The sequence below is a fragment of the Biomphalaria glabrata genome, chromosome 13 (assembly GCF_947242115.1).
Source record: "Biomphalaria glabrata chromosome 13, xgBioGlab47.1, whole genome shotgun sequence".
Lineage (NCBI taxonomy): Eukaryota > Metazoa > Mollusca > Gastropoda > Planorbidae > Biomphalaria > Biomphalaria glabrata.
Window position 1 is genome coordinate 5,665,304 of NC_074723.1, and position 22,140 is coordinate 5,687,443.

Consider the following 22,140-nt stretch of genomic DNA (forward strand, 5'->3'; position numbering starts at 1 on the left):
TATTGCGCCAAGGTCCATGACCAGTGGCAATTGAAACAAAATATGTTTCAGTGTAAGAATTTAGATGTTACTGAATTAATTATAATAACACTATTATGTGTAAAAAGTGATACAAACATTGATACGCCTTTTTTTTGTTTGTTTATCATTGCACTGATGCATTCAGGTGGACTCGCTTTAGTTTAAATTACACTAACTAGGTTCCCGAACCGAGGGATCGCTGGTTCGAATCCTGGTGAAGACTGGGAATTTGAATTGAGTCCAACCCTTCCTAATGGATAACTGACACTAGTTGGTGCAAAGTATAGGCGGTTGGTCGTTGCGTTGACCACAGGCCTGTCTTGTTAACTGTGGGCCACACATAATTTTTTGACATCATTTGCCGTATAGATCGCAAGGTCTGAAACGGGAACTTTACTTACGGGAAAGGGAAGGGGGGGCTATATTCTCGAACCTGGCTCCAGGCTTACTTCGCTACAATACTCTTTATAATTGAAACACAATCATGATCTGATTTATCTGTCTTCCTTATCATTCGGGTAGTGCATATGTCAGATAATACATTGAAGTAATGAAATAGATACGCGGGGAAGGGGACGCTGGGGTAGTTCTTGATACACGACAGTATAGCCCCTCTCCGTCTCTAGTGCGTGATTCGAGCTTACAAAAAGACAGTAAGTCTGAAATAAAAAAAAAAGGTAAATAAAATTTTTTATCCGAAAGGCTCCGAGTATGTCTCGTGTGAGAGGCGGACCGTGTGAACATTTAAGTGGTTTGAACCGTGGTACGCTGTGACCCTGTGACGTCAAGGAATTTCCCAAACTAGGGTCGTAAGACGAACGAATCAAAACTCTCCATCCACTTATTTGTATGAAACATTATACGTAGATATGATTTATCGATTAAACTATCAGGCCGGTATTAGGCATAGGCAAATTAGGCAGCCGCCTTGGGCCTCCGATTGGTGGAGGCTTCGCACAATTTTTTTTAAAAAAGATAACTTGCGCCAAATGTTATTGTACATTTCGTAATTTTATTTTTTATGTTTATTTTTTTTATTTTTATTTTTTTTTTGTGTGTTTCACTCGGGGACACCAAATGGACTTTTGTGTTTCATTCTATTATCTACGGCGGCGCTGACATTATCTATGTACCACATAAAGTGATGGTGTATTGTTCAACGTGGATTTGGCTAAAGTTACGCTTATAACGAAATATTTTCTTAAGTAACAAAGGGAGATAAATGAAAAAAAATATTGTGTTGTAATTATAAACTATAAAACCAAGTCTTTAAATGTATTTTTGAAAGCAATAATTATAATAAAGGTCAGTTAAAATTATATTATTCAATGTATTTTATACATTATGCTTATGTAATTATTTTTATAAATACAAACTATAACAACATCCTTAGGACCTAATGGTATTCAATTACTTAATAAACTAAATTACACATCAGCATTATCAAATTTGCTATAGCAGGACATAATAACCTCACACTACACATTATATCTACAAACAATTGCATATATCTATTCTGTTATACCGATACACTCTGCTAAGTGGGATATAATGGTTATAAAGTAACAGGTTTCCAACAAAATAGCCCAAACCAAAATCTCATTGACCAAACTTCAGATGATGCTTGTTTTGGGCCAGGATATAACCATCTTAATTCCTGAAGCGTAAAACAAAACAAATAGGAGTGAATCAAAAAAATAAAATCTCAGACCTAAGTGTCTATGGAAAAGATTGAGTACCCCTGTCACGTGACGATGGCAGTTCATCTTAGTGTCGTCTGGACAGAAAATCTTCCAACATTTCTTTCCCCTTTTTTGCCCATCTTTAACATCAGAATATTCAATGCCGAACCCAGACTCTGCTCTGTTCGGCCGACCTGTCTCCAGATATCACTGCTCAACATCTAGCTTAAGTATCGAGAGAGAGAAAAAATAAAAAAAATCTCTTCTTTTATAGCGCAAAACTTGACCAATCAATAAACCATTTTGTTCGATTCAGTACGTTCTGCCATTGTGGACAGATCTAATGGAAGTTAACTGCGCTGTTGAAGCCATCTTTGTTGTCTGCCACGACGTCTCCGGGGTTATGGGATACCTGAGTATCTAGTCCATTATCTTGCGGGCCATCACTTATTCATGTCCACGACGACAACGCAGCATCGCCATACGGTGGTGTTGTTGGCGACAATTTTCAGCTACCTTACCTGAAGACAATAGCCGAGAATTAAACTTACATGAAGGCAATTGTCATTTTTTATCTCCCTTTTTTCCGCCATTTAGCCCCCATGTTTCTATTACATCACCTGCCGCTGGCCTTTTGCCTACGTTCTGTCCTGGCCTTAACATTGTTTTAAAGAAACTCATCAATAATTCCAATCCATCTTTTATTTCTAACTTCCGTGTCGTTACAACATTTTGAATATGACTCTCGAAAACGGAAATTCGGGGTCGTAGTTTAAAAATACCGCTCCCTACATTTACTATTTGGTCAAAGAATTAAAGAATTTTGTTAAAAAAATCATTCAATATCAGCATTAAATATGAAGAGAATTAGGAACTAGATAAAACAAAGTACGAAAGTATCAATACGAAGCCCTCAAGGATTACGCGTAGAACCGGCACTAGGAGACGAGTAGTTTAGTAAAGCAAATATGTTATAAAAAAAATGTATACCTTTTCGTGATTATGAACTTAAACCCTCGAGGGCGCAAACTATTCTTAAACCCGGGGTTCAGAATGTGTTCAGGGACTGGACGGTCAAAGACCACAGCATTATGACATCTTTTAAATTTTCATACCAAATAACAGAGCCGGCCTTTCTGGGTAGTGAGTGGGACAATTGCACTAATTCTTCACCAGAAGGGGGGCCCGCACTACAGTTAGCCCTTCATCCGAATATGCGAGGCGCGCTAACTGCTAAAGCCGCCTCCGAAAATGAGTTTCTCTTATAAAGACCCTTGGACCTATACTTTAGGGCACGAACTAAACAAGGTTTAAAAATGATATAACATGCAAACACAAAGTGTATGTTAGACGTTTTTTTTTTTGGGGGGGGGGGTTAGTGGGGGGTGGGTGGCACAAACTATAGGGCGTTGATCACTCATGCATAGAGCACTGACATGCATGTTGTTAAATGCATGACTTAATAATGCCCAATCTTTGTCCCAGGTGTTTTACAAGACCACCAGAGAGCTACATCCACGCGAGGAGATGCTCTTGTATGCCAGGGAGGCTAGCTTTCCCGACCTCGAACTGGAAACACTAGCAAGGCAGAGCTTGTCAGGTAAGAACATAATTAATTTAAAATTACTATATTAACAGTTCGCCGAAAGGTTGTCTTTACCTCTAAAATGCTTTCAACTGCCTGCATTTCACATTACAACTGGTCCATCTACTAATCATTATGTGCAACCCTAGCAATCGCCCCGCGCACCTACATACAACTTATTTATATAGTGATTTAGGTAGAGGGATAAACCATGACAAGGGTATAACAATGTACCGTTTCCCTCGATTAGCCGCATAAACAAGCGACGGCTTATCTTCCCAGAATTATGAGTAGCGTACCTTTGATTACAGGACTGCGATTATGATATTGAATTCCTAAGTTCGACAGAGAGATGATCTATGTGCTAGGTACAGGTTGTCATGCAAGGGCCCAGACTGTGAAATACCCACCTTTCGCTGTGTCATCGTGACCCTCTCTCTCCCCCCCCAACCTGTAATCCGATCTTGTTTGCAACAATCATGCAATCACCAGATTGCAGCGTCCAGGCGTCGTCACGTAATCATTGGCGGGAAAACAACCGTGAAGTTAGCTCCCCTTTCAAATTGGGACACTTGCGATTAAAAAAAAAAAAAACAAGAAGAAAGAAAGAAGTAACTGCTGCAGAGAAGGAAGAAAAAGAGGAAATGCGGACCAGGATGTCACGTGATTAACCAAAAGAACAATGAGGATCGATAGCCAGCCCCCCCTCTCCCCCCTCCCCTCCTTTCCCATCCACTCACCCTTCCCACCTATCAACGATTCCCACACTGATATTTTCTGGTTCCTCTACGGCAGTGTCGTTTCACGTGCCCACATTCAAAGCTTTAATATCATGCGCACAGCCAGAGACAGAAGGAATCACATAAAAAAAAGTTTTTTATTTTTTTTCTTTTTGTTTGGTACCGGGCGATGCAGCGATTGATCGCCATTGTCTTAGGCGCCCTCCTCCCCCCCCCCCGCCCCACCTCTGTCTCGTCACACTCACCCAAGCCTAACACTACCCCCCCCCCCCTTTTCCCCACACACAGATACATCGCCTGGCACTCACTCCTAGCGAATGTTGAAATCCGCTAGACTACCTGGTCGTGATGTCATCTGCTGGCGATTACCGACGACAATTGACTGCGACGTCTTCCTAAAACACAGCAGCAGAGAACAAAAGAACAGCATCAATAGAAATGGGGAAAGTGAAGACCCTGGTTCAAACCATTCATAACACACACGCGCACAAAAGATAGTGCCCCCGAGGGTACATGGCGACTTGGGTAAAACATCTCGCATTGATTTGAGCCCCATTCATTGTAAGTGAGCGGCCTCATGTATTTCTGGCAACCTAATCATGTTAAGGTTGGAATGATTGACTAGACTTGACCTAGTGTCTACACCATTATATTCCCCACTTTAGACATATACACATAGATAGATAGATAGATAGATAGATAGATAGATAGATAGATAGATAGAAAGATAGATAGATAGATAGATAGATAGATAGATAGATAGATAGATAGATAGATAGATAGATAGATAGATAGATAGATAGATAGATAGATAGATAGATAGATAGATAGATAGATAGATAGATAGATAGATAACCTTGATTCACGAAACTAATGCCAAGAGATCATGTTTTCCAGTACCACTCTACCAACATATTACAGGCGTCTTAACGAGGTGTAGTGTTCTTTTATACAACTTTTGAAACAGCTATTAAATCTTTACACGATCTACCAAAACGCTCTATAGAACTAGATCATTATGACTATATAAACCTAATTCTCTAATCCTCCGTTGGCTTGGAGTAGATTTAAAATATTCTCTGACGATCAATTTCGATGCGTGTATCTGTCTGGGTTTATTTGTCTGGGCTTATCTGTCTGTTTAAATTGTTCTACCATCCACTGAGCGCCCTGGTTTGTTAACAGGTTATGAGCTATAAGAATAAAAAAAAAATTTTTTTTAAATTATCAAACTTAAAAAAAAAAAATCTTAAAGTACCCATGAAAAAGCAACTCATCGATTATCGATCGCTGACACTCTTGAGATCGATATACAATATTGATTTTTCTTTTGACTCAACATAGTAGACAATAGGAGAGTATGACAGGAAAGGGCGTTGGAAAGGGGAGGGGGGAGGGCGCTGAGGAGATGCGAGCTGTGGAGGGGGGAAGATGTGAGGTTGGGTTAAAGTTAGCTACAGTCTGATGAGCGCAGTGTCTATGTCTTTTTACACTCCATCACGCACGACTCAATCGGCGCCCCGGCCAACCCTCTTCCACGCCACCACCCTCTTCCTGCTGCCTCCCATTGTTCGGAGTCTGTTCATTGTTGGAAGTATTGTCTTTGGAAAAATATCTCTTTTTTTTTTCTTTCTTTCTTATCCGTTTTTTTTTATTCTTATCCATGTTTTTTAAAATTCTTATCCATGTTTTTTTTCCCCTCGTCCTTTGGAGTCCAGTTGCACGTTTTTTCTGTGGTATTTGCTCGTCTTTTGTCTGACTATCCCTTCTGTTTGTCCTCATGGTCTAGTCTGCAGCGGCCGCCTTCGACTCAGAAAAGTGGTGAGCGATTTGTTGTGTTCTGCGTGAATGTCTTCCAAATGTTTAAACATAATATTTCATGTGTGTGTGTGTGTGTGCGTGCGTGGGCTTGTGTATTTAGGCCGTCTTTCTTTCTTTTTTTTTGAAATGGTGGCAAAGTCCGATGCGTTATGAATAGACACTCTCTTTCTGTACATTTACTCATACTCTTCGCGCACGTGAATGAACTTTCAACTGGTTCATCCTTCAACTGGTTCATCCTTCTACTGGTTCATCTTTGCTTCATCCTATTATATAAAAAAAAAAGTAAAGTTCCACCTTTCAGACCTTGCGATGTTTAGGACAGATGATGTTAAGGTCATCTTTTTTTTTTTTGGTCAACGGTTATCAAGCAGGGTATTATGTGGCTGGGGGCACGGTGGCTGAGGGGTTAAGCGCTCGGCTTCTGAACCTGTGGTCCTGGGTTCGAATGTCGGTGAAGACTGGGATTTTGAATTTCTAGCTCTAATGGTTACCTGACTTTAGTTGGGGAAAGTAAAGGCGGTTGGACGTTGTACTGGCCACATAACACCTTGCTTGTTAACCGTTGCCCATAGAATCAGATTACTTTAACATCATCTGCCCCATAGATCACAAGATCTGAAATGGAATTTATTTTGTGACTAGCGCAACGACCAACCGCTTTTACTTTCTCCCCAAAAAATCAGGTACCCGACATTCAAAATCCCAGTCTTCGCCGAAATTCTAACCCAGGATCACAGGTTCGAAAGCTAAGCATTTAACCACTCATCCACCGCGCCCCTTTCGTCCTATTATGCAACGCTTTTATTCTGAAGATAAGGTCCAGAGTTCGTATCCTGCTGGGGGCTGGAATTTTGAATTTTAGGAGTTAAAAGAAGTTCATTTATTGATGTCATTTCAAGGTTGTCATCAGATTGCCATGTTGAGGTTGTCATTTTCGGGTTGTCATTTTTAGGCTGTCTTTATGTTGGTCACATAACATCCTCGTTGGCACAGAAATAAGTTCGCTTGACATCTACTGTCCTATTAAAGTTTGGTTTTCAAATCCCTTGCTGAAATAGCTTTGATATTCTTGACTCCTTTTTCCAGAAAATTCTCTCTTTGGGATTTTAGTTTCTATTCTTTTCTATTCTATTCTATTCGCATCACCATTTTGTATACATTTATAGGATTTTTTGGATTCTCTGTCTTGTAAAAATGATAGATAGTAGAAGAAACAAGAAATGAACCAGCTCAGATCCAAGAACAAGAAAATCGAATGCTATATTATAATTTTATAAGCTATCCCGACACGACCAACGCATTATTTTTCGCCTCAGAATAATGCAACATATGTTCTAAAAGCTTCTCGGGACCTGCGAAACTTACCATTTTGGAGAATCACCTGAGAATTCCGATCGTGTCCTTCAAAGCTAAATCGAGAGGCCCGAACAAGACTCTGACCCAAATCTCTACTATAGAAGATAAAACTATATGGAGAACTGCCTGATCTGTTAATTAACCGCTGCGCTGTTCATCTCAGATATTGGAGAACTGGTCTGAACTGCCTGATCTGGACACTGCGCAGTTCATCTCAGGTATAGGAGAACTGATCTGAACTGCCTGATCTGGACACTGCGCAGTTCATCTCAGATATAGGAGAACTGATCTGAACCCTCTGCCATGAAAAAAAAAATGAGAACGAAGAAGAAGAAATACCACGTGACGTATCTCCTCAACATCCAATTGTCTGTGTTCTGTTTGCTCACTCAAAACTCCTAGGTACATTGCGTCTGTTACGAAGCTCGGTGTTAAATAGACAATGTTGTCTTAACGACAAATGAAACACTGTGCCACAATATTTATGCCCACATTGTCTACAACTTTCGATCGCCTGTAGCAGCGTGAGTGGCTGTAACGTTGTGTGTAGGGGAGTGGGGCGTTGACCTTCTAGGTGAGTTGGGTTAAGTTGACCTACCTGCTGGTCTCTATGGAAGTTTAACAGATTCATTAACGGCTTTGGGCGAGAAGCGACAATCGCGGGACAGTATCTTCTGCCACTTGACACATTTTCAATGGTACTAGTTCTTGTACATGTAACCCTACCATGTAAACACAAATAATTACATCGTGACGTGGCATAAACTAACCTGGGAAGTCTGGCTGGGTGGAATAGACCGCTATCTATCAAGGGAGAAATCGTGTTTAAATCCCTGCAATAGATCAGTTGTGCTTGAAGAGCGCCTAAAAGCAGCACCGAAAACCTTTTCGCAGACAACCCCCCATTATCCCCACATGTCCACAACAGAGATGGCACCACAGCACACTGACCATGCTATGAACAGAACTCCTCTTTCACATTTGGGGTTCTAATCCATTTTATTTGTAACGATTGGCATCGCACTAACCCAAGACAAATACGAAACCACCAAAGTATTAGTCTCATGGGTTTTATTTAGTTTAAAAATCACTTGCTAACACACCTGACCTATATGTTCTCTTGCCAGTCGAAGCAGAAGTTTATTTGTGTACACTTGCCCTAATAAGTTGTAGGCATTAATTTATCCTGGAATCTTATTGGCCAAGTTGAAATGAATTAATACACAGACTCTAAAAAAACAACAACCAGAGGCTAATAAATGATGTAAATAACCTTTACCGAGTAGCATTTAGTCATGTTTGTTATTAATACTATAAGATAATTAAGAAATACGAATAATTAAGATGCCAATATACTGTATTGTATGCTGCACGTTCCTTTTTTTATGTAAATTGACGATGACCAAACTTAGAATATAAATAGAATAGAATAATTATTTTTCCATTAACTGTTTTGGAAGTACACCACTCTATCAAACCTGTAAATTCATACATCAAAGTTGAAATTCTCGCACTCTTTGGAAGTATATTGAGTATACATCTAAATTGAGATCTCCTTGTATGCTCTGCACCAGGTTAATTCTACAGGACAGTGTAATTCCCAAGTGTTGAGTTAATGACTTTCTTATTGCTTGACCGACTCGACCACTCTAACGACCAGCCTAAATTATGCAACATCCACCCATCTCGATGAAATTGTACTTTAACTCGTCCATCTTGAAATGAAATGGAGTTGGGGGCCGGGTCTAATAACGCCCGATATTAAGTTACGAGTCTTGACAATAAAAGAAAAATTCTTTGACACCTCCAAAAAAATAGTGCCAGTTACCAAGGCGTAGCGGCGACTGTTTGAAACAAAAGAGAAAAAAAAAACGAAACTAAAGAAATGCTTGGCTTCACTTCTGGAGCGATTAAAAAGAAGAAACTTTTGAACACGCGCGCCATAATGAACGAAATAATTAATCGTTACATATTTTAATTTCATTTCCTGATCATTCAGGTGAAACTATAACAGAGGAAACAAGATTTTTTTTTTAAAAGTAAAGTCATTATAGAACTTTATACTAAGTCGCTATCGCCTTATACTTAATGGCAAGCAACCATATGTAACAGCCCCCCCTCCTCCTCCACCTTATTTTAAGATTTTTTTTTTCTCTCGCCCTTCGCGTTGAGTAACTAGCCATTTTGAGTAAATCTTTGTCGGCGGGAGTTCGAATTAAGCGACAAACCTTTTTAATTATTCACTGAATAATTCACGCGCTAAAGATCCACGACGAAAAACGAGGCGAACGGGCTCTAGTTAGGTAAAGGAGGGGAGGGGGGGCGTGGAACGTACAGGATTAATACCAACACCTAATAACGTGAGCGGTGTATCTATTTCAGTCAGCATTAGTCGTTCACCTCTTGTGCTGAACGATACATATTTGATGAGCAGGACTGTCACTCATCTGGAACTATCATATACAGATGAAAATATTGTCCCACTGGTAATGTAACTTCCTGTTTTCCTTGAATGGATGAAATCGACAAAAAAAAAAAAAAAGTTTCGGTGCAATTCTTTGTCACGCGTATCCTATCGAACAATATTAGCTAACATTTGGCCGCCCCCCCTTGAATTGCGATTGAGCTCATAATGAGTTCGAAAACAAAGGCAATTGTCCAGCGTCAACTTGGACAAATGTTTCCGAGAACAGTATTCAACTCAAAACTAATGTTCAATCTATAATGTGAAAGAAAAAGAAAACAGAAAGAAACAGAGCGGACCCAGTGTATCGACGTGGTGATCAAATATTTAGTTGTTAATAGAAAGATAATAACGGGAGGAGAATGCAAGGGAGGTAATGACGTAGTCTCATTGTGATAGAGTTGGATTAGACACTTAACCAGATACCAGACAGAGGAGTGCTAACAATTTTTTTTTTTTAAACTAATTATTTACATTTCTTATCGTAATATTTTTGGTTCTTTTTAGGAAAAAAAAACTAAAATAAATAAAAGAATTATTAATGAATTATGCTAATTATTAAAACCAAGACATACGTTTAAGTCTGCTAAAAATTTTCAAAACAAGAAATTACTCGAGTGCTCTGGGACTATCGTAATAGAATAGGCAAACTATAACATTGTGACAGCTTAAAAATATTGGTAGTACTGTGCAGGCAACATTTCCATTCTCAGGCAAACGATTCCTCGCTCCGTACTCGAATGGTATTTTAAGAAAACTTAAGTACATGTGTAAGATTTCATGACAAATACTATTTTGCTTATGGGCTTTACGACAGGGAGCATGAAGTGATTTATATAATGTGAACACATTTGTATAGAGAGAAGGGGGAGAAAAGAGGCTCAAAAAGTGAATGTAAACATCGATTATAGAGCGGGAGGACCTGTGTTCGAATCTCGGGGAAGACTGGGATTTTTTAATTTAAGGATCTTCGGACGCCTTTGGGCCGCCAAGCTCAAATGGGTATCTGATATTAGTTGGAGAAAGGTAAAGGCGGTTGGTCGTTGTGCTGGCCACATCGCATTCTCGTTAACCTTGAGCCATAGAAACAGATGACCTTTACATCGTCTGCCCCATAGATCGCAAGGTCGTTTACCCTAGTGTGGTTTGCGACTTGTCACAATGATTCAGCAATATTGAACAATATCTTTTGTACGTGTCGTTAAAGCGTCGTTTACATATTGCAATGGTTTCTTCAACAGTTAAGCCGTCACCGAGGACTTTAAAGTGTGTTGTGCTACCTGTGTGTGAGTGTGTGGTGCATGGTGGGTACTATTTTCTGGGCAATAAATACAGTGAGGTGATTGCGTCAGGGAAAGAAAAGACCCCGGATGACACCGGATACAGTTCATACGTTGTCTTTATTTCGCGGGACGGTCCTTTGTCGGGTGTCCCTGAAATCGATGGAGACCCAGGACGGTATCAAGCGGGAAAAAGGAGATGTGTGAATGCATGGAGCCATGGGGAGGAACGAGACAGCGGGGCGTGAGGCAGCGGAGGACAGAAGAGCGGCAAACAAGAGTATTGCAGTTGCCCCACTGGTATAGGTGTTACCAAATGAAACATAAACCTGCGCATCAAAAAGTAATGGCACCTTAGGTAATCTAAGACTGCCTACCTTCTCAGATATCGGAAGCTGACTTGTTGTAGGTCGCGCTCTGGGTCACGACTGGAATCATTTCACATAGATGGTATTGTGCGGTATGCGTTTAAGAATATCATCTTGATTGTCCCGACTTGGAACCTTTCCCTATTCTATCCCATTGTGTCCTGCGGGAGGTTCGAACAAGGACGCAAGAGTCTTCATAAGATAAATAAGTATAAATAAAGATAAATAAAGTATACATAAAGATAAATAGAGTATACATAAAGATAAATAGAGTGTAGGCCTACATAAAGATAAAGAGAATGTACAGTTAGATCAAGAGCGTGTATAGAAAGATAAAGAGTACACAGAAAGATAAAGAGACTGTACCGATAGGTATATAGAGTTAGATGAACAAAAAAAAAACACCAGAATAGTCTTAATTTGAATTGATACTTCAAGTTACTAAGTAAATCGCACCCTATGACCTCAATAAAAACTCTAGTGAAAAGAGAGAAAATCACTTCATGCTTATGCCCCCACTTATCAATAACCCCCCCCCCCCCCCCGAGTCCTACAAAATGCCTTATATTTTTTTGAACAGACTGGTCGACTACTCCCCCCCCCCCAACCCTGCTTTTATTCCCCCCACTTCCTCCAGCTCTCCCCCTCCACAGCCAAGCAAACAGCCTCTTTTCTCCACCAGCACCTTTATTTTTTTAAATATTCCTACCTGATCGTCCACCATTTTATAATATCCCGTCACCACAACCTGTTCTTACAAAAAAAAAGGGGGGGGGGGCGGATAACTAAATGGCAAAAAAAAAGCGTATGGGAAGATTTAATAGAGAAAAGACGAAAGGGGAGAGAAGAGCAGAGGATAAATGTTTTAGAATCGTCCAAAGAAGTCTTCAGCTTTAGAAGTTAACTTAACTCGAATATTATCAATTGGACACATAAGAGCGAGCTCTTTTTTTATTTAAAGGGAGGTAAACATAAAACAATTTAACCATATGCTTTTTTTTTTATATTTGAAAAAGGGGGAAAAAAAAAGGGTGAAGGTTCGGTGGAGTCCCCTTCAACACCTGCTGCGGGGATTCTCTCTTAGTTTGTGTGTGTGTGTGTGTGTGTTGTCTCGTGAGGTCCATATTATGGGACGGTCGGGCAGAGTTAGTGAAAGGTAGGTAACAATGTAGTCACCCGAGTGTATTAAAACTTAAACTTGGGGGATTTAGTAGTTCGAGTGGCTGGTGGGGAGGGCACAAGATGTCACTTGAGTTCCTGGATACGCCTATGCACCGATTTCCACACGAATGGTAACCCCTGTCATATTTTTTTTTGTTTTCTTCTCCTGAATAGACTTTTTCCCCCCTAAATTACACAAAAGTGTTTTATTAAATTGAAATGAGCAAATTTAGGAAAGGGGGGGGTGTTTTGAACGTATCATGCTCAGTAAGCTGGAACCCTGATACGCCACACATAAAAGCGCCCTCGTATCAAACATGATCGCTTCTGATTTAGAGCACCCTACTGGCCCCGGTCTCTTATGGCTCGGTGTATCTTGTGGTGACCTCTAGAAATGCAGAGAGGATGGAAGAGTGAGAAAGAAAGAGGGAAGATGGAAGTAAGGAGGAAAAGAAGACAGAGAGGAGGAATTAAGAGAAGGAAAAAGAGAGGAGAGATATTTGACAGATACCTGACAGATAAGAGAGGTCGGATAAGAGAGACAGATAAAAGATGATATATAAGAGAGGTCGGATAAGAGAGACAGATAAGAGAGGACAGATAAGAGAGGACAGATAAGGGAGGACAGATAAGATTAAAAAAGTGCAATGACACCTTTTTAATATAATAAATAATATCATATAATATTCTAGTAATTGTAATCATTATGATAATAGAAAGACAATAGTTTTGTTTTTCATAAAAAAAAGGGTTTGAACTTCTTCCGAAATTGTAAAGTTTTGATGTTATTGTCTGTACTGAAAGGGATTCCTCGCTGTTTCTGAACCTTAAATGTTGTTAAAAAATGGTTTCTATTACATAACAAATGTAACTTTCTGTATTGATTAGAAGATCAGTCTATTTTCAAACCCCTGCTTTACAATGATTACAATAATTAATCTCACAATCGATGTGTCCTTAATTGCGTTGTGAATATTGTGTGCTCCATGGCCCCTTCCACATCATAAATCTTCTGCGCAGTGGGGGGGGGGGTATTTTTCCTTCATGTTGTCCCTCCTCAGCGCGACTCACCGCAACTGTCTTAGACTGGCCACAATGTCGGTGCTTGAACCTGGCCATGGTCGCCAGAACCCCCCCATCGTCAAAGAATATTATTTAAAAAAATACATGTTTCTGAAACCTCTGGTGTCTTCGTGCCTTCTGTTTGCCCACAGGTGCTGTCGCCCTGCCACGCCCGCTTTGTTTTTTAGATCGAGGCTCCCACTGGAGGGTAATCGACCTCCTCTCCAGAGGCTTCTCTCTCTCCAGAGGCTCCCTCCCCCCAGGACCTCATGTCCTTCATATTAATGAAAAAAAAATGGTTGAAGTAAAAGCCCCCCTGTTTCCGACTCTGTATTCTAAGCCTTTCAGTCCTCTGTTTGTTCGCTAAATGAAGGATCATCTTATTGAAAAGTAGGCATACGGAATAGAGAGATAGGATGAGATGAATACAGATGACTACGGAGACGGTGCGGAAGAATGCCGGAGTAATAACCTCCCTATTTATTTTCATTCTCTCTTCTGTTTGTTTTGGAAATTGCCGTTTACACGGCCCCATGATATAAACGCCTTCGTCATATTTGTGGAATTACAGTCAATTACTAGGTGGTTTTAAAATCATGGGCGGGCCGAAAGTAGGATTTTTTTTTCGACGATACTCAGAACTAACAAGCGGAGATAACTCTTTGTCGACTATTTATAAAACGTGTTAATTGAATTCTGAACGTCTGGAACGTCACGTGCACTGGAGGGAGCGGTGTGTGTGTGTGTGTTTGTTTGTGTGTGTTTGTGTTTGTTTGTGTGTGTTTGTGTTTGTATGTGTGAGGGTACTAAAAAGTTCCACCCGGTGAATTTATTCCTCAGTATTTTTCTATTGCGTTTCACTTTTCAAAAAAATATATATTTGCCTGTGTTGAATCAGAACATTAGTCTAGAGAGTTATTTTATCAAGTTGGTTATTGCCCTGAGTATGTCTTATGATATAGTTTGTATACAAATATAATTATTAGATATTTTTTTTTCTGATTTTGCTCTGATTTTGCTCCAGCCATTGGGGAAAAATAATTGCCTCACCTAGAATACAGGTCTTCACATTGGCCCATCTAGAGTGTAGGTCTTCACGGTAGCTCAATTAGAATGTAGGTCTTCACAATAGCTCAATTAGAATGTAGGTCTTCACAATACGTCAATTAGATGCTAGGTCTTCACAGAGGCCCACGTAGAATGTAGGTCTTCACAATAGCTTAATTCGAATGTAGGTCTTCACAAAAGCTCAATAAGTCAATTGGCCAACTTTGAGCTACAGAATAAAACCTGGCCAGCTTTGTGTCCGGTATTTACAAAAATAAATATTCAAGTTTTTTATTGCCCCAATTTACTTTTCGAAATATCTCAGTTCGGTTTCATTTTATTTTATTTTTTTATCTCAATTCAACGCATTCAACGACAAAATGTGTTTTTGTTACACCAAATGTTTACCAAAGCCCGAACCCGAACCCTCAAACACACACTCTCTTGTAACGCAGGTGCGGAATTCGTCTTTTGGGAAGGACTCTCTTTGGAGCAGGTATAGGGGACGTCGCAAGGTGGGAACTCTCTTCAGCCACACAAGATTCCATTTACATAAGAAGAAATCTATTAATTCAGCGCGGTGCTATTGTGACACAGAGGAAGAGATATTCCCACGCGACGAATACATACACACCAAACGTCTGAGCAAATTTTCTGTCTAAATAAATGATTGGTTGAAACGTTGAGTGGCTCATAAAAAAGAAAACATAAATACTAGGCTTAGATAAAACCCATAGAAACATAACTGGAAGGTAAATATTACCTTTTAGTTACAAGAAAAACCGTTTCCAGTTAATAGACATTATCTCGCATCTTTTTTTTTTGGGGAAACCTTCTCCGAGACGATTTCACGGTGACTTGGCTTCAATGACTTACAGGCGTCACCTTAAGGGGGGACCTCCTGCTAACTTGGTAAACGTAAACACTTGGTATTTGTCATCTCATTCTTTAGCAATTACGAGCTTCAGCTTATTATTTAAAAAAAAATGTTATTTGTTATATGCACGTCATCAGCAATGTTCATTGTGGAAGTTGTGTTGGAGGTTATTTACCAAAGATTATCTTTCTGTTCCATGTAGACTTAGACAGAATGGAATTTGTGTTTTGTTTTGTACACTGGCGGTATATTTATATGGATGAAGGATTATTCGTGGGGCTATTTGTGTTAAACAGCGTGAAGCCAAATTGGCATATCAGCCGAGTGACTAGATATATAATTATAGGCGTAACGAAGTCCCGAAGATAGCTCTAGAGATGTTACATTGGAAAGCCTAGCAGGACAAGCTAGGTCTCAGGCTCGTGGTATTCCATGCATTAAAATGTCAAGCCCAACTAGTCTAAGTAGAACCCAGTTTTAGTTTGGTTAATTTCTTTCATTTTTTTTGTCCTTTTTGTATGGTAAAAAATTGTTGAGACCTAGAGCTACAGAGTTTCTTTTGGGAAATATCATTCGGGTCGCCTACTGATTTTGGATGCCAGCTGATGTTCGGAATTGGTGAATGTACTTGAACATTTGCTGATAGTCAACAGGCACTTCTTGGTGATTTTTTTCGCGTAATTTGTTGTCAAGGTTTTTGTTGACTTTGGAATATCGCAGCTGCGATGTTCTCCGAAACCTGCAAACATTACATTCTTTTGAGACTTGGAGTCAGCGCATCCTTCTGGGATGTAGGTCAGTGCATACTACTTGGATTTAGGTCAGTGCATTCTTCTGGGTTGTAGGTCAGTGCATGTTACTGGGATGTACACCAGTGCATTTTTTCTTAAATGTAGCTTACGTTTTTGAAAATGGTGTCAGTGTGGACTTTTGTTTAATGTTTATTGTTTCAGCATGTTAGCTTTCAACTTACGAAGAGTGTCCAAAAACCGCTTGACCACCACGATCCGTCACTATCTGCGTACATTGTATGGGATTATCTTCCTTCGATTTCTTACCAAAGCGGAAAATAAATAAATAAATAAAACAATGTATCTGCGAAACTTTGTTAATGGTTTATATATATTCTATACGAGATCAGCCAGATAATAGCAGTATTTCTTCATCCTATTCACTTTCATCACAACGTCAGATTGACTCAATTGGTCCATATGTTGACCAGTGATATGACTTCTGACACCAAAATGTACTCACAGTCTAGCGTCTTCTCTCACTGAACAGTCTCTCATGTCATTGCTTCAGGCTCATAAAAACAGATTGTCCTGCATGAGTCGGTTGGCATGGAGAGGACAGGGAAAAAAAAGGGAGAGAATATTTGTGACAAAAAGAAAAAAAAATTGTAATAAAAATATATTTAAAATAGAAAAAAAAAGAATTTCTACTGAGTTGTCTTCCCCTGGCATTGACTTTGTAGCTTCCTGAAAGTGCCAACTCGGGCGAGAGAGTTATTGAAAAAAATTGTCACTCGGGGATAATAAACTATGGCTACAATAGAATATAAAAAAGGGGGTAGGGGCGAGAATGTGGGGAGGGGGGAGTCAGACGCATCTTACACTGTGGGAGAACACTGGTGGGGATTAGGGTCGTGACGAGCCCCCATGACCGGCCAATTTAATACTAATTTACTCTGCCGTTCATCCGGATCTACGTATTGTATCCGTTCCGCCGGAGTTATGGCTGCAGCCGGTAAAATGGAGCTGCTGGTGATATGAAGTTGGGTGTGTGTGTGTGTGTGGAGCCAATAGTAAAGAGTAAAGGGTAGGGAGAGAGACAGAGAGGGAGATAGAGAGGATGAGAGAAAAAAAAAAGCGTATCTGCTATTCAAAACACTTCGAGTGAATTTCGAAAGATGGGAAGTCAGATCGTAAAATTAAGATTGGGGGTCGGGGGAAGCTAGAGGGGGCTAGAATCAAGCAAGTGGTAACAAAAAAGGGGGGTAAGTGAAGGGAATGGGCGTCATAATTCGCCCTAGCTTCTGTAAAGGACGAATCTCGCCGTTGAATAGATTATCGGGATTAAATAAAAGAGATATAAAGAGACTCTAAGAAAGGGGATTGGAGAGTATTTTTCCTCGGTCAAATTACATATCAAATGACGAGATAGACAGCACATACAAAACAGTAACCAGACGAAAATTACGAAAAAAAAAAAAAAAAGAAAGATTTTTGGGGTAAAAAAGAGGAAGCCACTGAATAGACCATTTGTGAAGAGATCAAACCTGAATAGAACATTTGTGAAGAGATCAAAACTGAATAGAACATTCTGTCACGGATTGAACTTTTTTTTTATGCATCTTTTTATTTTTCTTTATGTGATGGCAATTTGTTTATCCCATTTGGAAGACTTCGGAAAGTTGATTTCGTTCATTGAAAAGTTTCTCTAAATCTATTAAGTCGAGAGAAGCAGGAAAGGTGGAATCCTAAATGAAAATCCAATGTATAGAATAGATTGAAATGGATATAAGAACTCAGAACTATTCTATAATATTTTCTAGGACGTTTTCTATGACATGTATTATGATATGTATTAATCATAGAGAATTAAAAAGTTTAGGAAAATAAACCTTGGAAATATTTTTATTTTCACGTTTTTTTTCTTTTTCCTGTGTCTGACAAATCCTGGACTTAATGTAGCCGAGAAACACTAAGCAAGTTGTTGTGTTAAGCCTACAAACCCCAAGCAACGTGGGGTTTAGTCAAAAACCATAAGCATCGTGTGGGGTGTGGACAACAAACCCTGAAAATTATATGTTTAACATACTTAATAAGCCTAGAAACATTGCATGCTATCGTGGCCTTAGCAGAATCATTATCAATTTTAAATAGTCGACCCGCGGCGTAGCATACGCCACTATTTAGTGACGGGTGAACACTTCCAGAAAGACACAGATATACATACAGAGAAAATTACATGTTCTCCCCCCCCCCTTTTTTTTTTTTTAATTTTCTGAGCCGCGCTCTCTGTCGCCGCGAAAGTTACGTGGGGTAACTCTAGTTCGACTTGTAGAAATAAAGAAATTATCTTTCCATGACTTTTTCATCGAGGGTTAGAGAGTCGGCGTGCTAGCGTGGTGCATCGCATGGTTGGGCGACGTAGAGAATTTTATATACAGATTATTTATAATACATATTGTAATTAAACGTTATTAATATGTCGTCTGCTGTACCCACCCCCGCGCTCATCTGAACGAGTATTTCGTGACTCTACACCGTCCAGGCCAATCAAAGATATCACACTACTTTAATTAGACTTTGGGAGAGGTCCGTGGACTCTTTTCGCCAAGTGTCCGAAGAGGTGACTCCTTGCAGGGGGGAATAATCGGATAAAGCTTCGACCTGGGCCTATCACATTATTCGTCAAAGTTAATATTGCCAAGGAAATGGCACGGGGCAGTTGCAAGTGTGGACTTGATTTTTACTTGCTCATTTTTCCTGTACATGAAAATCTGGACAATGTTACGATGTGCCAGATTTAACAACAGTTGTTAAACAAAGCGACACTATCTATCTATCTATCTATCTATCTATCTATCTATCTATCTATCTATCTGTTTGTCTGTCTGTCTGTATGTCTGTCTGTCGGTCTGTCGGTCTGTCTATATATCTATCTGTCTGTTTGTCTGTCGGTCTGTCTATATATCTATCTGTCTGTCTGTCCGTCTGTCCGTCCGTCCGTCCTTCCGTCTATCTATCTATCTATCTATCTATCTATCTATCTATCTATCTATCTATCTATCTATCTATCTATCTATCTATCTATCTATCTATCTATCTATCTATCTATCTATCTATCTATCTATCTATCTATCTATCTATCTATCTATCTATCTATCTATCTATCTATTTAATTTCTATTTTTCTATATGTCGTGTTGTTTGTCTTATTGTTTGTCCATGACGAATGTAAATTAAACAAAAAAAAAAGAAGGCTCCAAAAGTATTTTTTAAAGCTCACATTTGCCAGTATTTTTTTGTTTAGGACGAACTGTCAACCTTTTAAGAAGAGCAATTAAAACTATCCTCCATATCTCTGATTGTCACCGTCTCTATCCTCCGGTCTCTAGTGTAACCGTTCAGTAACCTTTCAACGCGTTAAACTCGTAAGCCGCGGACGTGCACAACAAAAACGTTTTCCAGGCAATTAATATCTCATCAGTCTTGGCATGAAATGCCAACTCGTCCCTGGCCAGTTTTAAACATGGCAGCGTCTAATAACCTCATAACCTTGACTCCCCCGCCCCCCTTCCGCAATATTCCTTTATTGCCAAGTCAGCGCCCCCCCCCATACACACACACACGCACACAAAGCGATTGAAAATAAAATTATTAGAATATTTTAAAGGAAGCCTCTAATTATTATGTGGCATATTCGCTCTAGCATAGGAGACTGACATTTTTGACGATCATTCTTGATACTATTATGTTAGTATAAATTCTCAATATTTGTACATAAATCTATAAATTTGTAACTGTTCCTAAAAAAGGAAGAAAGGGAGGTAATAACATTTCAAATTACAGCATCATTGAGGTTATTATTATTATCGATTCATACTACACCCTCTCCATAGCGATGTCTTAATTGGGTTTCGAATCATCGACAAGTGATATATCTGGATTAAATTACTCGTGCCTTGACAGTAAAAGTTTGACATATAAAAAACATCTAGATCCGAGATTAAAATGACTTATTAAATAAAAAAAAATGGATTGAATGTTAAGAACTATTCCTTGATACAAACTCTGAAAGTATTTAATGAATTCTAGATCTAAATTGCTATATTTATTATGATAGCGAGCTATCAAGGTATTAGAAAGATATAATGTTTATACACAATTAAGATTATGTCATATACATGTGAAAGCACTATCTATCAAAATCATATATAGCATTAATGTATTTTCGAAAGCACTCAATAGAGAAGCATCTTGGGTTTTATTGTATTCTATGTTATTTAAGTGTATGAATATTAAGGAAATATATTTTTTTTTTATAAGAGAGAGAAATGAAAGTGAATAAAGAAAGAATAAAGAGAAGTATCAAGAAAACTATTAATTGAAAAATTATTACTTCCCTTTTGGTTTCATCAGCACATGGACAAATGAAAGAAAGGGAAAGAACTCAAAAAAAAAAAAAAAAACCTGCGCTTTTATGTGTGTGTGTGTGTGCTGTTGGGTCTTCATGAAGTTTCATTGTCCATCGTAGTCAGATCGACACGGGGACCTCTCTGTTACCCTCCTTATGACTTCCGCTGTTGGTCATTCGTAAAACTCTTGGAAACACTACAGCAGCTTTTTTTTCCCCCTTCTTCTTTAAGAACTGACCACCCTTCGCACGCCCCGACGTTGGACGCGCGACCTAACGACCCCCACCCCCTTACAAAACTCCCCCTCCCCCTCTCCCCCTTAACTCGACAACTGGCATGCATGTCCTGACAATTGCAGGGTTCAGACTGCAGACTGCTCCAAATCCATTATTTATTTTTTTTTAAAGAGGGGGGTTCACGTTTTCACAATGACCAAATGTCCGAATGTCCAATTGCTGATGAGTGACCAAAGTTTACCGTAAAACTTAAACTAAAATGAGAAAGAAAGGCAATATAAGAATGGAGAAAGAAAACGCATAGCAAAATTTATAATATAACAAACATGCCTATGAGGCAACTCTGCCGGACCAAATTAAAACAATCGACGTTTGGGCCACGATGTCTTCATCAGCTACAGAAGAAAAAAAAACAAACAAACAATTAACATACATACCTATATTACCTACATGCATGTTTATAGTATTTTCCATACAGTTGTTCACAACTGCTGGCAGTAAATCTTTTGTTATCAAAGTCTATTATATACTCCATACTGTTGAAATTTAAATATAAATAGAACGACTTGTAAGTTGGACACTTGCTTTAAGTCTTTATTGTTCTATCTTGTACTTACCAGAATTGGTTTGTTCTAGAAATACAAACAGACAATTAGCCAGTGGTTCTCAAACTTTTTTTTTGTATTAACGGAACACTACGCTCAATCTGAGTATTTAGCGGAACAATCTGCTTATTTTTTTTTAGAGAGGTTTATTCACGTGGCGGCCTACTAGTTAATTATTCCAGAAGCTCGTGAAACACGTATTTAGGCCTCGAGGCTTGGGGGTTCCGTGGAATACAGTTTGGGAAACACTGGTCTAGGTTCATAATTTCGAATGCATTCTTGACAACAAAACGCTTAGCTCATTAGCAAGGGAACTTGTTCGAGAGTCCGTTAGCACGGAATCAACCTTCTCTCATATATCCCCCACCCCCAAAAAAAAATTATTAAAAAATGCTGTTTAAAAAAACAAAGCTTATATTGAGTGAATGAATTGCACCGTTCAATCGCTGTCAAATCGCTCAATACTGCAAGGCTTACCTCCGCTTTTAGAAAAATATATAGAAAAAAAAAATAATTACCACTAATTGACTAATTGATTTATTTTTTATGGAATCGCGTGTTGTCCTCGACATTGAATAAGTGTGCGAAATTTCAGTTTGATCTAACTATGAGCTGTGGGATAGAAAAAAAAAAGTGTAAAAGAATCCACCCAGACAGACAGACGGACGGAGTGATTTGACATAAACATTT

General features: G+C 39.1%; 1 protein-coding gene across 3 annotated transcripts in view; it reads left to right on the forward strand.

Moving 5' to 3' along the window:
- The window catches only part of LOC106075262 (MDS1 and EVI1 complex locus protein EVI1-A-like), a 111,076-nt gene that overhangs the window by 61,903 nt on the left and 27,033 nt on the right, over positions 1–22,140 (forward strand). For all 3 annotated transcript variants that reach the window (XM_056008095.1, XM_056008096.1, XM_056008097.1), the window contains one exon: positions 3,189–3,303. In XM_056008095.1, coding sequence (XP_055864070.1) covers positions 3,189–3,303 — 115 coding nt within the window. The remainder of the gene's footprint in view (positions 1–3,188; positions 3,304–22,140) is intronic.